Source organism: Scyliorhinus canicula, chromosome 4 (assembly GCF_902713615.1).
Source record: "Scyliorhinus canicula chromosome 4, sScyCan1.1, whole genome shotgun sequence".
NCBI lineage: Eukaryota > Metazoa > Chordata > Chondrichthyes > Carcharhiniformes > Scyliorhinidae > Scyliorhinus > Scyliorhinus canicula.
In genome coordinates this window covers 445962-463351 of record NC_052149.1, presented here as the reverse complement: position 1 = coordinate 463351, position 17390 = coordinate 445962, and the positions used below count along the sequence as shown (strand labels likewise).

Below are 17390 nucleotides of genomic sequence, written 5' to 3'. Positions count from 1 at the left end.
ACCAGGTTAATAGACTCAAACAGGTTGATATTAAGAAGGAGGATGTGCTGGAAATTTTGAAAAGCATCAGAATAGATAAGTCCCCTGGGCCTGACGGGATATACCCAAGGTTACTACGGGAAGCGAGGGAGGAGATTGATGCGCCGTTGGCGATGATCTTTGCGTCCTCACTCTCCACTGGAGTAGTACCGGATGATCGGAGGGAGGCGAATGTGTTCCCCTGTTCAAGAAAGGGAATAGGGAAATCCCTGGGAATTACAGACTAGTCAGTCTTACGTCTGTGGTGAGCAAAATATTGGAAAGGACTCTGAGAAATAGGATTTATGATTATTTAGAAAAACATAGTTTGATTAAAGATAGTCAGCATGGCTTTGTGAGGGGCAGGTCATGCCTCACAAGCCTCATTGAATTCTATGAGGATATGACGAGACACATTGATGAAGGTCGGGCAGTGGATGTGGTGTATATGGATTTCAGTAAGGCATTTAACATAGAACATAGAACATAGAACGATACAGCGCAGTACAGGCCCTTCGGCCCTCGATGTTGCACCGACATGGAAAAAAAAACTAAAGGCCATCTAACCTACACTATGCCCTTATCATCCATATGCTTGTCCAATAAATTTTTAAATGCCCTCAATGTTGGCGAGTTCACTACTGTTGCAGGTAGGGCATTCCACGGCCTCACCACTCTTTGCGTAAAAAACCCACCTCTGACCTCTGTCCTATATCTATTACCCCTCAATTTAAGGCTATGTCCCCTCGTGCTAGCCACCTCCATCCGCGGGAGAAGGCTCTCGCTGTCCACCCTATCTAACCCTCTGATCATCTTGTATGCCTCTATTAAGTCACCTCTTAACCTTCTTCTCTCTAACGAAAACAACCTCAAGTCCATCAGCCTTTCCTCATAAGATTTTCCCTCCATACCAGGCAACATCCTGGTAAATCTCCTCTGCACCCGTTCCAAAGCTTCCACGTCCTTCCTATAATGAGGCGACCAGAACTGTACGCAATACTCCAAATGCGGCCGTACCAGAGTTTGGTACAGCTGCATCATGACCTCAAGGCTCCGGAACTCAATCCCTCTACCAATAAAGGCCAACACACCATAGGCCTTCTTCACAACCCTATCAACCTGGGTGGCAACTTTCAGGGATCTATGTACATGGACACCGAGATCCCTCTGCTCATCCACACTACCAAGAATTTTACCATTAGCCAAATATTCCGCATTCCTGTTATTCTTTCCAAAGTGAATCACCTCACACTTCTCCACATTAAACTCCATTTGCCACCTCTCAGCCCAGCTCTGCAGCTTATCTATGTCCCTCTGTAACCTGCAACATCCTTCCGCACTGTCTACAACTCCACCGACTTTAGTGTTGTCTGCAAATTTACTCACCCATCCTTCTGCGCCCTCCTCTAGGTCATTTATAAAAATGACAAACAGCAACGGCCCCAGAACAGATCCTTGTGGTACGCCACTCGTAACTGCACTCCATTCTGAACATTTCCCATCAACTACCACTCTCTGTCTTCTTTCAACTAGCCAATTTCTGATCCACATCTCTAAATCACCCTCAATCCCCAGCCTCCGTATTTTCTGCAATAGCCGACCGTGGGGAACCTTATCAAACGCTTTACTGAAATCCATATACACCACATCAACTGCTCTACCCTCGTCTACCTGTTCAGTCACCTTCTCAAAGAACTCGATAAGGTTTGTGAGGCATGACCTACCCTTCACAAAACCATGCTGACTATCCCTAATCATATTATTCCTATCTAGATGATTATAAATCGTATCTTTTATAATCCTCTCCAAGACTTTACCCACCACAGACGTTAGGCTCACCGGCCTATAGTTACCGGGGTTATCTCTACTCCCCTTCTTGAACAAAGGGACCACATTTGCTATCCTCCAGTCCTCTGGCACTATTCCTGTAGCCAATGATGACCTAAAAATCAAAGCCAAAGGCTCAGCAATCTCTTCCCTGGCTTCCCAGAGAATCCTAGGATAAATCCCATCCGGCCCCGGGGACTTATCTATTTTCACCTTGTCCAGAATTGCCAACACTTCTTCCCTACGCACCTCAATGCCATCTATTCTAATAGCCTGGGTCTCAGCATTCTCCTCCACAATATTATCTTTTTCTTGAGTGAATACTGACGAAAAGTATTCATTTAGTATCTCGCTTATCTCCTCAGCCTCCACACACAACTTCCCACCACTGTCCTTGACTGGCCCTACTCTTACCCTAGTCATTCTTTTATTCCTGACATACCTATAGAAAGCTTTTGGGTTTTCCTTGATCCTACCTGCCAAAGACTTCTCATGTCCCCTCCTTGCTCGTCTCAGCTCTCTCTTTAGATCCTTCCTCGCTTCCTTGTAACTATCAAGCGCCCCAACTGAAACTTCACGCCTCATCTTCACATAGGCCTCCTTCTTCCTCTTAACAAGAGATTCCACTTCTTTGGTAAACCACGGTTCCCTCGCTCGACCCCTTCCTCCCTGCCTGACTGGTACGTACTTATCAAGAACATGCAATAGCTGTTCCTTGAACAAGCTCCACATATCCAGTGTGCCCAACCCTTGCAGCCTACTTCTCCAACCAACACATCCTAAGTCATGTCTAATGGCATCATAATTGCCCTTCCCCCAGCTATAACTCTTGCTCTGCGGGGTATACTTATCCCTTTCCATCACTAACGTAAAGGTCACCGAATTGTGGTCACTGTCTCCAAAGTGTTCACCTACCTCCAGATCTAACACCTGGCCTGGTTCATTACCCAAAACCAAATCCAAAGTGGCCTCACCTCTTGTTGGCCTGTCAACATATTGTGTCAGAAAACCCTCCTGCACACATTGTACAAAGAACAATTTGATAGGGTTCCCCATGGTAGGCTCATTCAGAAAGTTAGGGGGCATGGGATACAGGGAAATTTGGCTGTCTGGATACAGAATTGGCTGGTCGAAAGAAGACAGCAAGTGGTAGTGGATGGAAAGTATTCCGCCTGGAGGTCGGTGACCAGTGCTGTCCAGCAGGGATCTGTTCTGGGACCTCTGCTCTTTGTGGTTTTTATAAATGACTTGGATGAGGAAGTGGAAGGGTGGGTTAGTAAGTTTGCCGATGACACAAAGGTTGGGGGAGGTGTAGATCGTGTTGAGGGCTGTTGCAGGTTACAACAGGACATTGACAGGATGCAGAGCTGGGCTGAGAAGTGGCAGATGGAGTTCAACATAGATAAATGTGAAGTGATTCATTTTGGAAGGTCGTATTTGAATGCTGAATACAGGGTTAAAGGCAGGATTCTTGAAAATGTGGAGGAACAGAGGGATCTTGGGGTCCATGTACATAGATCCCTCAAAGTTGCCACCCAGGTTGATAGGGTTGTTAAGGAGGCGTATGGTGTGTTGGCTTTCATTAACGGGGGGATTGAGTTGAAGAGCCGTGAGGTTTTGCTGCAGCTTTATAAAACTTTAGTTAGACGACAGTTGGAATATTGTGTCCAGTTCTGGTCGCCTCATTATAGGAAGGATGTGGATGCTTTGGAGAGGGTACAGAGGAGATTTACCAGGATGCTGCCTGGACTGGAGGGCATGTCTTATGAAGAAAGGTTGAGGGAGCTAGGGCTTTTCTCACTGGAGTGAAGAAGGCAGAGAGGTGACTTGATAGAGGTGGACAAGGTGATGAGAGGCATGGAGAGAGTAGATAGCCAGAGACTTTTGCCCAGGGTGGAAATGGCTGTCACGAGGGGACATAATTTTAAGGTGATTGGAGGAAGGTATAGGGGAGATGTCAGAGGCAGGTTCTTTACACAGAGAGTGGTGGGTGTGTGCGGAATGCACTGCCAGCAGAGGTGCTGGAGTCAGAGTCATTTGGGACATTTAAGCGACTCTTAGACAGGCACATGGACAGCAGTAAATTGAAGGGGTGTAGGTTAGGTTGATCTTAGTAGAGGCCTCTTATTAAGGGGCTGGTTTAGCACACTGGGCTAAATCGCTGGCTTTTAAAGCAGATCAAGCAGGCCAGCAGCACGGTTCGATTCCTGTACCAGCCTCCCCGGACAGGCACCGGAATGTGGCGACCAGGGACTTTTCACAGTAACTTCATTGAAGCCTACTCGTGACAATAAGCGATTTTCATTCTTCATTTTTTCATCTTAGATTAGGATAAATGGTCGGCGCAACATCGTGGGCTGAAGGGCCTGTACTGTGCTGTACTGTTCTATCGTCTATGTATGATTCTGTGAGCATGCCAGGCTGTTGCTTGACCAGTCTGTGAGACAGTCCTCCTAACTTTGGCACAAGGCCCCAGATGTTAGTGAGGAGGAGTTTGCAGGGTTGGCTGGGCTGGGTTTGCCGTTGTCATTTCCAGTGTCTTGTTCAATACCGGGTGGGCCGTCTGGTTTGGTGTTTTTGTGGCAGTTGAATACAATTGAGCCCATTTAAGAGTCAACCGCATTGACACATGTCAGCCAAGAGCAGGATGGCAGATTTCCTTACCCAAAGGGCAATAATTAAATCATCTTTATCATCACAAGTAGGCTTACATTGACACTGCAATGAAGTCACTGTGAAAAGCCCCTAGTCGCCACATTGACACTGCAATGAAGTCACTGTGAAAAGCCCTTGTGTATCAGATGGGGTTTTACAACAATCGACAATGATCATAAATCATAGAATTTAAAGTGCAGAAGGAGGCCATTCAGCCCATTGAGTTTGCACCAGCCCTTGGAAAGAGCACCCCAGCTAAACCCACACCTTACCCCATCCCTGTAACCCAGCAACCCTACCCAACCTTTTTGGACACTAAGGGAAATTTATCATGGCCAATCCACCTAACCTGCACATCTTTGGACTGTGGGAGGAAACCAGAGCACCCGGAGGAAACCCACGCAGACACGGGGAGGACGTGCAGACTCCACACAGACAGTGACCCAAGCCGGAATCGAACCTGGGACCCTGGAGCTGTGAAGCAACTGTGCTAACCGTTGTGTTACCGTGCTGCCCATGGTCATCATTAGATTTTTATTTCCAGATATTATGTCCCAAATTCCACCAACTGCCATGGTGGGATTCGGATCCGGGTCCCCAGATCATTATCCTGGGACCCTGGATTACTAATCCAGCGACAATCCCACAACATCATTGCCAGCTCCAGCTCCAGCCTGTTCTAAAGATTGACGACTTACTAATTGAATTTTGAATTTACCCCCATTTGAAAAGCAGAACACATTTGTACGATAACCGTCAGTGATATGTTGGTTAATTGTTCTTCCAGCCTGTGGCAAGTTAATGAAAATCAGCCTCCCCATCACAGTGAAGACCTCGGGAACCAGGTTTGGTGCGTGGATGGTGGACCCTCTTGCGACAGAGAAAGACAACAAGGTTTGTGGGATCATGGGATTGAAAATTTCCTGCAAAGTAGAAAGGGGTTAAAGGTGGTTAGTTGGATTGTCCAAAAGTGGGATGTTTTAGAACATAGAACATAGAAAAATACAGCACAGAACAGGCCCTTCGGCCCACGATGTTGTGCCGAACGTTTGTCCTAGATTAAGAACAAATTAATCTACACGCCATCATTCTACCGTAATCCATGTACCTGTCCAATAGCCACTTGACGGTCCCTAATGTTTCCGACTCAACTACTTCCACAGGCAGTGCATTCCATGCCTCCACTACTCTCTGGGTAAAGAACCTACCTCTGACATCCCCTCTATATCTTCCACCATTCACCTTAAATTTATGTCCCCTTGTAATGGTTTGTTCCACTCGGGGAAAAAGGTCTCTGACTGTCTACTCTATCTATTCCCCTGATCATCTTTTAAACCTCTATCAAGTCGCCCCTCATCCTTCTCCGTTCTAATGAGAAAAGGCCCAGCACCCTCAACCTTTCCTCGTAAGACGTACTCTCCATTCCAGGCAACATCCTGGTAAATCTCCTTTGCACCTTTTCCAAAGCTTCCACATCCTTCCTAAAATGAGGTGACCAGAACTGCACACAGTACTCCAAATGTGGCCTTACCAAGGTTTTGTACAGCTGCATCATCACCTCATGGCTCTTAAATTCAATCCCTCTGCTAATGAACACTAGCACACCATAGGCCTTCTTCACAGCTCTATCCTCTTGAGTGGCAACTTTCAAAGATCTATGAACATAGACCCCAAGATCTCTCTGCTCCTCCACATTGCCAAGAACCCTACTGTTAACCCTGTATTCCGCATTTATATTTGCCCTTCCAAAATGGACAACCTCACACTTTTCAGGGTTAAACTCCATCTGCCACTTCTCAGCCCAGCTCTGCATTCTATCTATGTCTCTTTGCAGCCGACAACAGCCCTCCTCGCTGTCCACAACTCCGCCAATCTTCATATCGTCTGCAAATTTACTGACCCACACATCAACTCTCTCATCCAAGTCATTAATGAAAATCACAAACAGCAGAGGACCCAGAATTGATCCCTGCGGTACGCCACTGGTAACTGGGCTCCAGACTGAATATTTGCCATCCACCACCACTCTCTGTCTTCTATCGGTTAGCCAGTTCATTATCCAACTGGCCAAATTTCCCACTATCCCATGCCTCTTTACTTTCTGCACAAGCCTACCATGGGGAACCTTATCAAATGCCTTACTAAAATTCATGTACACTACATCCACTGCTTTACCTTCATCCACATGCTTGGTCACCTCCTCAAAGAAGTCAATAAGACTTGTAAGGCAAGACCTACCCCTCACAAATCCGTGCTGACTATCCCTAATCAAGCAGTGCCTTTCCAGATACTCAGAAATCCTATCCCTCAGTACCCTTTCCATTACTTTGCCTACCACCGAAGTAAGACTAACTGGCCTGTAATTCCCAGGGTTATCCCTATTCCCCTTTTTGAACAGGGGCACGACATTCGCCACTCTCCAATCCCCTGGTACCACCCCTGTTGACAGTGAGGACGAAAAGATCATTGCCAACGGCTCTGCAATCTCATTTCTTGCTTCCCATAGAATCCTTGGATATATCCTCACGGTAGCATGGTGGTTAGCATCAATGCTTCACAGCTCCAGGGTCCCAGGTTCGATTCCCGACTGGGTCACTGTCTGTGTGGAGTCTGCACGTCCTCCCCGTGTGTGCGTGGGTTTCCCCTGGGTGCTCCGGTTTCCTCCCACAGTCCAAAGATGTGCGGGTTAGGTGGATTGGCCATGCTAAATTGCCCGTAGTGTAAGGTTAATGGGGGGATTGTTGGGTTACGGGTATACGGGTTACGTGGGTTTAAGTAGGGTGATCATTGCTCGGCACAACATCGAGGGCCGAAGGGCCTGTTCTGTGCTGTACTGTTCTATGTTCTATATCCCGTCAGGCCCGGGGGACTTGTCTATCCTCAAGTTTTTCAAAATGCACAACACATCTTCCTTCCTGACAAGTCTCTCCTCGAGCTTATCAGTCTGTTTCACACTGTCCTCTCCAACAATATGGCCCCTCTCATTCATAAATACTGAGGAAAAGTACTCGTTCAAGACCTCTCCTATCTCTTCAGACTCAATGCACAATCTCCCGCTACTGTCCTTGATCGGACCTACCCTCGCTCTAGTCATTCTCATATTTCTCACATATGTGTAAAAGGCCTTGGGGTTTTCCTTGATCCTACCCGCCAAAGATTTTTCATGCCCTCTCTTAGCTCTCCTGATCCCTTTCTTCAGTTCCCTCCTAGCTATCTTGTATCCCTCCAGTGCCCTGTCTGAACCTTGTTTCCTCAGCCTTACATAAGTCTCCTTTTTCCTCTTAACAAGACATTCAACCTCTCTTGTCAACCATGGTTCCCTCACTCGACCATCTCTTCCCTGCCTGACAGGGACATACATATCAAAAACACGAAGTACCTGTTCCTTGAACAAGTTCCACATTTCACTTGTGTCCTTCCCTGACAGCCTATGTTCCCAACTTATGCACTTCATTTCTTGTCTGACAGCATTGTATTTACCCTTCCCCCAATTATAAACCTTGCCCTGTTGCACGCACCTATCCCTCATCACAGAATTGTGGTCACTATCTGCAAAATGCTCTCCCACTAACAAATCTATCACCTGCCCTGGTTCATTACCAAGTACCAAATCCAATATGGCCTCCCCTCTGGTCGGACAATCGACATACTGTGTTAGAAAAGCTTCCTGGACACACTGCACAAACACCACCCCATCCAAACTATTTGATCTAAAGAGTTTCCACTCAATATTTGGGAAGTTGAAGTCACCCATGACTACTACCCTGTGACTTCTGCACCTTTCCAAAATCTGTTTCCCAATCTGTTCCTCCACATCTCTGCTGCTATTGGGGGGCCTATAGAAAACTCCCAACAAGGTGACTGCTCCTTTCCTATTTCTGACTTCAACCCATACTACCTCAGTAGGCAGATCCTCCTCAAACTGCCTTTCTGCAGCTGTTATACTATCTCTAATTAACAATGCCACCCCCCACCTCTTTTACCACCCTCCCGAATCTTATTGAAACATCTATAACCAGGAACCTCCAACAACCATTTCTGCCCCTCTTCTATCCAAGTTTCCGTGATGGCCACCACATCGTAGTCCCAAGTACCGATCAATGCCTTAAGTTCACCCACCTGATTCCCGATGCTTCTTGCGTTGAAGTATACACACTTCAACCCATCTCCTTGCCTGCAAGTACTCTCCTTTGTCAGTGTTTCCTTCCCCACTAGACTGAGGGAGTATAAGGGTTCATTTTTATTTAAAGTCTAGTATTTCTTTTATTTAGTTAATTAACTTAAAAGTTGCTGTTTGGTTTATAAGAAGGTGAATTTTGAATCAGCTTTAAACAAGGTTCTACTTGGACTTACTTGCAGCTGGAGCTTGTTAATTAGTTAATTGCATTATGCCAGTTTTCAGAGGCTAGAGTCACAGTATAAATAGGAGCTAGTTACAGTGCAGACTTTGTTTGCACTGGAGTGCTGAACTTGTGGCATTTGAGTGCTACAGTGAGAGTTTGGTGACTGAGGGAGTGCTGAGCTTGTGGCATTTGAGTGCTACAGTGAGAGTTTGGTGACTGAGGGAGTTAGGTGAGGAGGCAGTAAGGTGCTCCTTACATTTCATTTCCTATATTTATCAAAGAGCGTGAAGGGAGCCAGGAGTTTAGAGTACAGCTGACTGGAAGTAGAGGCGGAGGGCGGAGGTCCAGGTGGTCCAAGGGACAGCTAATTCTGTGAAGTAAGAGGGGATGGAGGCTAGGGCAGTTGCATGCTCCTCCTGTAGGATGTGGGTGGTGAGGGAAACCACTGGTGTCCCCGCTGACTATACCTGCGGGAAGTGCACCCAACTCCAGCTCCTCAGAGACCGTGTTAAGGTACTGGAGCTGGAGCTGGATGAACTTCGGATCATCCGGGAGGCAGAGGGGGTTATAGAGAAGAGTTACAGGGAGATAGCCACACCAAAGGTACTGGACAAGAGTAGCTGGGTTACAGTCAGGGGAAAGAAAACTAACAGGCAGACAGTGCAGGGATCCCTCGTGGTCGTTCCCCTTCAAAACAAGAATACCGTTTTGGATGCTGTTGGGGGGGATGACCTACCGGGGGAAGGCCCCAGCGGCCAGGTCTCTGGCACTGAGTCTGGCTCTGGGGCTCAGAAGGGAAGGGGGGAGCATAGAAAAGCAATAGTAATAGGAGATTCAATGGTTCGGGGAATAGATAGGAGATTCTGTGGTCGCGAGCGAGACTCCCGAAAGGTATGTTGCCTCCCGGGTGCCAGGGCCAGGGATGTCTCGGATCGTGTCTTCAGGATCCTGAAGGGGGAGGGTGAGCAGCCAGAAGTCGTGGTGCACATTGGTACCAACGATGTAGGTAGGAAAAAGGGTGTGGAGGTAATAAACAAGTTTAGGGAGTTAGGCTGGAAGTTAAAGGCCAGGACAGACAGAGTTGTCATCTCTGGTTTGTTGCCGGTGCCACGTGATAGCGAGGCTAGGAATAGGGAGAGAGTGCAGTTGAACACGTGGCTGCAGGAATGGTGTAGGAGGGAGGGCTTCAGATATTTGGATAATTGGAGCGCATTCTGGGGAAGGTGGGACCTGTACAAGCAGGACGGGTTGCATCTGAACCAGAGGGGCACCAATATCCTGGGGGGGAGGTTTTCTAGTACTCTTCGGGAGGGTTTAAACTAATTTGGCAGGGGAATGGGAACCGGATCTGTAGTCCAGCAACTAAGGTAGACGATAGTCAGGACGCCAAAGCACGTAGTGATGCAGTGGGGAAGGTAACAATGACAAAGGAGAGTACTTGCAGGCAAGGAGATGGGTTGAAGTGTGTATACTTTAATGCAAGAAGCATCAGGAATAAGGTGGGTGAACTTAAGGCATGGATCGGTACTTGGGACTACGATGTGGTGGCCATCACGGAAACTTGGATAGAAGAGGGGCAGAAATGGTTGTTGGAGGTCCCTGGTTATAGATGTTTCAACAAGATTAGGGAGGATGGTAAAAGAGGTGGGGGGGGGGGGGGGGGGCATTGTTAATTAGAGATAGTATAACAGCTGCAGAAAGGCAGTTCGAGGGGGATCTGCCTACTGAGGTAATATGGGTTTAAGTCAGAAATAGGAAAGGAGCAGTCACCTTGTTGGGAGTTTTCTATAGGCCCCCCAATAGCAGCAGAGATGTGGAGGAACAGATTGGGAAACAGATTTTGGAAAGGTGCAGAAGTCACAGGGTAGTAGTCATGGGTGACTTCAACTTCCCAAATATTGAGTGGAAACTCTTTTGATCAAATAGTTTGGATGGGGCAGTGTGTCCAGGAAGCTTTTCTAACACAGTATGTAGATTGTCCGACCAGAGGGGAGGCCATATTGGATTTAGTACTTGGTAATGAACCAGGGCAGGTGATAGATTTGTTAGTGGGGGAGCATTTTGGAGGTAGTGACCACAATTCTGTGACTTTCACTTTAGTTATGGAGAGGGATAGGTGCGTGCAACAGGGCAAGGTTTATAATTGGGGGAAGGGTAAATACAATGCTGTCAGACAAGAATTGAAGTGCAGAAGTTGGGAACATAGGCTGTCAGGGAAGGACACAAGTGAAATGTGGAACTTGTTCAAGGAACAGGTACTGTGTGTCTTTGATATGTATGTCCCTGTCAGGCAGGGAAGAGATGGTCGAGTGAGGGAACCATGGTTGACAAGAGAGGTTGAATATCTTGTTAAGAGGAAGAAGGAGACTTATGTAAGGCTGAAGAAACAAGGTTCAGACAGGGCGGGAGGGATACAAGATAGCCAGGAGGGAACTGAAGAAAGGGATTAGGAGAGCTAAGAGAGGGCATGAAAAATCTTTGGCGGGTAGGATCAAGGAAAACCCCAAGGCCTTTTACACATATGTGAGAAATATGAGAATGACTAGAGCGAGGGTAGGTCCAATTAAGTACAGTAGAGGGAGATTGTGTATTGAGTCTGAAGAGATAGGAGAGGTCTTGAACAAGTATTTTTCTTCAGTATTTACGAACGAGAGGGGCCATATTGTTGGAGAGGACAGCGTGAAGCAGACTGATAAGCTTGAGGAGATACTTGTCAGGAAGGAAGATGTGTTGCGCGTTTTGAAAAACTTGAGGATAGACAAGTCCCCCGGGCCTGACGGGATATATCCAAGGATTCTATGGGAAGCAAGAAATGAAATTGCAGAGCCGTTGGCAATGATCTTTTCGTCCTCGCTGTCAACAGGGGTGGTACCAGAGGATTGGAGAGTGGCGAATGTCGTGCCCCTGTTCAAAAAAGGGAATAGGGATAACCCTGGGAATTACAGGCCAGTTAGTCTTACTTCGGTGGTAGGCAAAGTAATGGAAAGGGTACTGAGGGATAGGATTTCTGAGCATCTGGAAAGGCATTGCTTAATTAGGGATAGTCAGCACGGATTTGTGAGGGGTAGGTCTTGCCTTACAAGTCTTATTGACTTCTTTGAGGAGGTGACCAAGCATGTGGATGAAGTTAAAGCAGTGGATGTAGTGTACATGGATTTTAGTAAGGCATTTGATAAGGTTCCCCATGGTAGGCTTATGCAGAAAGTAAGGAGGCATGGGATAGTGGGAAATTTGGCTAGTTGGATAACAAACTGGCTAACCGATAGAAGACAGAGAGTGATGGTGGATGGCAAATATTCAGCCTGGATCCCAGTTATCAGTGGCGTACCACAGGGATCAGTTCTGGGTCCTCTGCTGTTTGTGATTTTCATTAACGACTTGGATGAGGGAGTTGAAGGGTGGGTCAGTAAATTTGCAGATGATACGAAGATTGGTGGAGTTGTGGATAGTGAGGAGGGCTGTTGTCGGCTTCAAAGAGACATAGATAGAATGCAGAGCTGGGCTGAGAAGTGGCAGATGGAGTTTAACCTTGAAAAGTGTGAGGTTGCCCATTTTGGAAGGACAAATATGAATGCGGAATACAGGGTTAATGGTAGGGTTCTTGGCAATGTGGAGGAGCAGAGAGATCTTGGGGTCTATGTTCATAGATCTTTGAAAGTTGCCACTCAAGTGGTTAGAGCTGTGAAGAAGGCCTATGGTGTATTAGCGTTCATTAGCAGAGGGATTGAATTTAAGAGCCGTGAGGTGATGATGCAGCTGTACAAAACCTTGGTCAGGCCACATTAGGAGTACTGTGTGCAGTTCTGGTCACCTCATTTTAGGAAGGATGTGGAAGCTTTGGAAAAGGTGCAAAGGAGATTTACCAGGATGTTGCCTGGAATGGAGAGTAGGTCATACGAGGAAAGGTTGAGGGTGCTAGGCCTTTTCTCATTAGAACGGAGAAGGATGAGGGGCGACTTGATAGAGGTTTATAAGACGATTAGGGGAATAGATAGAGTAGACAGTCAGAGACTTTTTCCCCGGGTGGAACACACCATTACAAGGGGACATAAATTTAAGATAAATGGTGGAAGATATAGAGGGGATGTCAGAGGTAGGTTCTTTACCCAGAGAGTAGTGGGGGCATGGAAGGCACTGCCTGTGGAAGTAGTTGAGTCGGAAAAGTTAGGGACCTTCAAGTGGCTATTGGATAGGTACATGGATTAGGATAGAATAATGGAGTTAGGTTAACTTCTTAAGGGCAGCACGGTAGCATTGTGGATAGCACAATTGCTTCACAGCTCCAGGGTCCCAAGTTCAATTTCGACTTGGGTCGCTGTCTGTGTGGAGTCTGCACATCCTCCCCGTGACTGCGTGGGTTTCCTCCGGGTACTCCGGTTTCCTCCCACAGTCCAAAGATGTGCAGGTTGGGTGGATTGGCCATGAAAAATTGTCCAAAATTCTATGATTAACCTAGGACAAAAGTTCGGCGCAACATCGTGGGCGGAAGGGCCTGTTCTGTGCTGTATTTCTCTATCTCTATCTAAACATGCTCCAGCTGCAAGTACCTACAAGTAGAACCTTTGTTAAAAGCTGATTGAAAATTCGCCTTCTTCTAAACCAAACAGCAACTTTTAAGTTCATTAACTAAATAGAAGAAATGAAATGAAAATCGCTTATTGTCACAAGTAGGCTTGAAATAAAGTTACTGTAAAAAGCCCCTAGTCACCACATTCCCACGCCTGTTCTAGACTTTAGATAAAAATGAACCCTTATACTCCCTCTGTCACCAAACTCTCACTATAGCACTGTATAGCATGGCAGCACAGTAGCATTGTGGAAAGCATAATTGCTTCACAACTCCAGGGTCCCAGGTTCGATTCCGGCTTGGGTCACTGTCTGTGCGGAGTCTGCACATCCTCCCCATGTGTGCGTGGGTTTCCTCCGGGTGCTCTGGTTTCCTCCCACAGTCCAAAGATGTGCAGGTTAGGTGCATTGGCCATTATAAATTGCCCTTAGTGTCCAAAATTGCCCTTACTGTTAGAACATAGAACATAGAACAGTACAGCACAGTACAGTGTTAGGTGGGGTTACTGGGTTATGGGGATAGGGTGGAGGTGTTGACCTTGGGTGGGGTGCTCTTTCCAAGAGCCGGTGCTGACTCGATGGGCCGCATGGCCTCCTTCTGCACTGTAAATTCTATGTAAAAAAATGCACCCAAATTCAGCACTCCCTCAGTCACCAAACTCTCACTACAGCTCTCAAATGCATCAAATTCAGCACTCAGTGCAAGAAACAAACAAAACAAAACAAAACTTGTTCCACAAGTATTGGTTTTGCTCACCATTTACAAAAACAACAATTTCAAAATCTGTGATTGACACCAAATCAGGATAGAACAGAGAACAAATAACAATACAGCACAGGAACAAGCCCTTCGGCCCTCCAAGCCTGCGCCGATCATGTGTCCTATCTAGCCCAGCCGCCTGTATCCTTCTATACCCCGTCTGTTCATGTGCCTATCCAGATAAGTCTTAAAGGTCGCTAACATATCTGCCTCAACCACCTCCCTTGGCAATGCATTCCAGGCCACCACCACCCTCTGTGTAAAAAACTTCCCCACACATCTCCACTGAACCTTGCCCCCCTCACCTTGAACCTGTGCCCCCTGTAATTGTCATTTCCACCCTGGGAAAAGATTAGATCACATAGGGTGAAATGAAATTAAAATCACTTATTGTCACAAGTAGGCTTCAAATGAAATTACTGTGAAAAGCCCCTAGTAGCCACATTCCAGCGCCTGTTCGGGGAGGCTGGTATGGGAATCGAACCGTGCTGCTGGCCTGCCTTGACCTGCTTTCAAAGCCAGCGATTTAGCCGTGTGCTAAACAAGCCCCTTGTCAGGGTCAGGGGTGGACTAGCTGGTTGGATCCAGACCTGGCTTGTCCATTGAAGACAGAGGGGTAGCAGTGGAAGGGTGTTTTTCCGAATGGAGGTCTGTAACTAGTGGTGTCCTGCAGGGATCAGTTCTGGGACCTCTGCTCTTTGTAATATATATAAATGACTTGGAAGAGGGGTGACACGTGACACAGTAGTTAGCACTGCTGCCAACAGCGATGAGGACCTGGGTTTGAATCGCAGCCCTGGGTCACCGTCCGTGTGGAGTTTGCACATCCTCCCCTTGTCTGCATGGGTTTCACCCCCACAGCCCAAAGATCTGCAGGTTAGGTGGATTGGCCACACTAAATTGCCCCTTAATTGGAAAAAGAATAAATAATTGGGTACTCATAAATTAAATAAATAAATGACTTGGAAGAAAACGTAGTGGGTCTGATTAGCAAAGTTTGTGGATGATACTAAGTTTGCAGGAGTTGCGGATAGTGATGAAGATTGTCAGAGAATACAGCAGGATATAGATAGGCTGCAAAATTGGGCAGAGAAATGGCAGATGGAATTTAACCCAGACAAATGTGAGGTGATGCATTTTGGTAGATCCAATTGAGGTGGGAGCTATAAAATAAATGGCAGAACCATTAGGAGCGTAGAGACACAGAGAGATCTGGGTGTGCAGGTCCACAGACCCTTAAAAGTGGCAGCACAGGTGGAAATGGTGGTAAAGAAAGCAGGCGCCGGAATGACTAGGGGCTTTTCACAGTAACTTCATTGAAGCCTACTTGTGACAATAAGCGATTTTCATTTTTTTTCATTTCATTTCACGTGGCATGCTTGCCTTATAGGATGGAGTATCGAGTATAAAAGCTCAAAAATGATATTAGAATTATATAGAATGTTGGTTAGGCCACATTTGGAACACTGAGTCCAATTCTGGTCACCACACTACCAGAAGATCGTGGAGACTTTGGAGAGCGTACAGGAAAGGTTTTCCAGGATGTTGCCTAGTATGGAGGGTATTAGCTATGATGACAGATTGAATAAATTGGGATTGTTCTCCCTGGAGAGATGGATATGGATCTCTCCAGTTACCGTCTGGACCTGCAGACTTAATTACCTGCAAAGGCTTGCATTCAAAGTATTGTACCCCTGGGGTGAGCACAGTAAGAAGTCCTACAACACCAGGATAAAGTCCAACAGGTTTGTTTTGAATCACTAGCTTTCGGAGCACTGCTCCTTCCTCAGGTGAATGAAGAGGTGGGTTCCAGAAAGATATATATAGACAAAGTCAAAGGTGCAATACGATACTTTGAATGCGAGTCTTTGCAGGTAATTAAGTCTGCAGGTCCAGACGGCAACTGGAGAGAGGGATAATGGCAGGTTAAAGAGGTGTGAATTGTCTCAAGCCAGGACAGTTGGTAGGATTTTGCAAGCCCAGGCCAGATGGGTTAAAGTAGTGAGACATGAATCCAAGGTCCTGGTTGAGGCCGGACTCATGTGTACAGAACTTGGCTATCAGTTTCTGCTCGGCGATTCTGCATTGTCGCGCGTCCTGAAGGCCGCCTTGGATAACGCTTACCCGAAGATCAGAGGCTGAATGCCCTTGACTGCTGAAGTGTTCCCCGACTGGAAGGGAATATTCCTGCCTGGCGATTGCTGAGGCAGTTGCAGCAATGCTGTAGTCATTGATGTTTGTTCATCCGTTTTCGCAGCATCTGCATGGTCTCGCCAATGTACCACGCTTCCGGACATCCTTTCCTGCAGTGTATGAGGCACCTTAACCCTCGGACAACACTCGTCCTTTGCCATGAATATCCGGAAGAATTGTGGTCACTGTTCACCCCAGGTTCCCCCACTGCAACTTTGTTGACCTGGCCGGGCTCATTCCCTAGTACTAAGTCTAGTATAGCCCCCTCTCTAGTCGGATTATCCACATATTGTTCAAAAAAACCTTCCTGGACACACTTAACAAATTCCTCACCATCCAGACCCTCGCCCTAAGGGATTTCCAGTCAATTTGAGGAAAATTAAAGACTCCCAATACAACAGCCCTATTATTTCTATATCTATCCAGAATCTGCTTACATATCTGTTCTTCAACTTCTTGTGGGCTGTTGGGAGGCCTATAGTACACCCCCATCATAGTGACTGCCTCCTTCCTGTTTCTGACCTCTACCCACAATGCCTCGTTACTGGATTTTCCATGGTGTCCTCCTCCCTCTGTACAGCTGGAATATGTTCTCTAACCAGTATTGCAACTCCCCCACCGCTTTTACCCTCCTCCCTGTCTCACCTAAAACACCGATATCCTGGAATATTTAGCTGCCAGTCCTGTCCCTTTTTTAATCAAGTCTTCGTTACAGCAACCACTTCCAGATTCATGTGGCTGTGAAGTGCTTGAGGATGTTCTGAGGTTGTGAAAGATTCTCCGCTTCCCCAGCCGCATCTCTCTCAGCCGCGCGCCATTCGCTGGCAGCAGGATTCTCCCTTCCTGCTGCTTGTCAATGGGATTTCCCTTTGTAACCACCCCCCCCCCCCCCACAAAGCCAGGAACTCCGCGGGCGAGGCTGAACTGTCGGAGGGAAAAGTGAATCATAATGACCAGAGAATTCCAGCCTGTCTTTATTTCAAATACAGCAAGGTGGCGCCGGAGCGAGGCAGCTCTCTGCGAGCTCT

General features: G+C 47.0%; 1 protein-coding gene across 1 annotated transcript in view; it reads left to right on the top strand.

Moving 5' to 3' along the window:
• The window catches only part of olfm3a (olfactomedin 3a), a 78276-nt gene that overhangs the window by 59109 nt on the left and 1777 nt on the right, over window positions 1-17390 (top strand). Inside the window, exon 5 of the mRNA XM_038793574.1 lies at window positions 5288-5394. Coding sequence (XP_038649502.1) covers window positions 5288-5394 — 107 coding nt within the window. The remainder of the gene's footprint in view (window positions 1-5287; window positions 5395-17390) is intronic.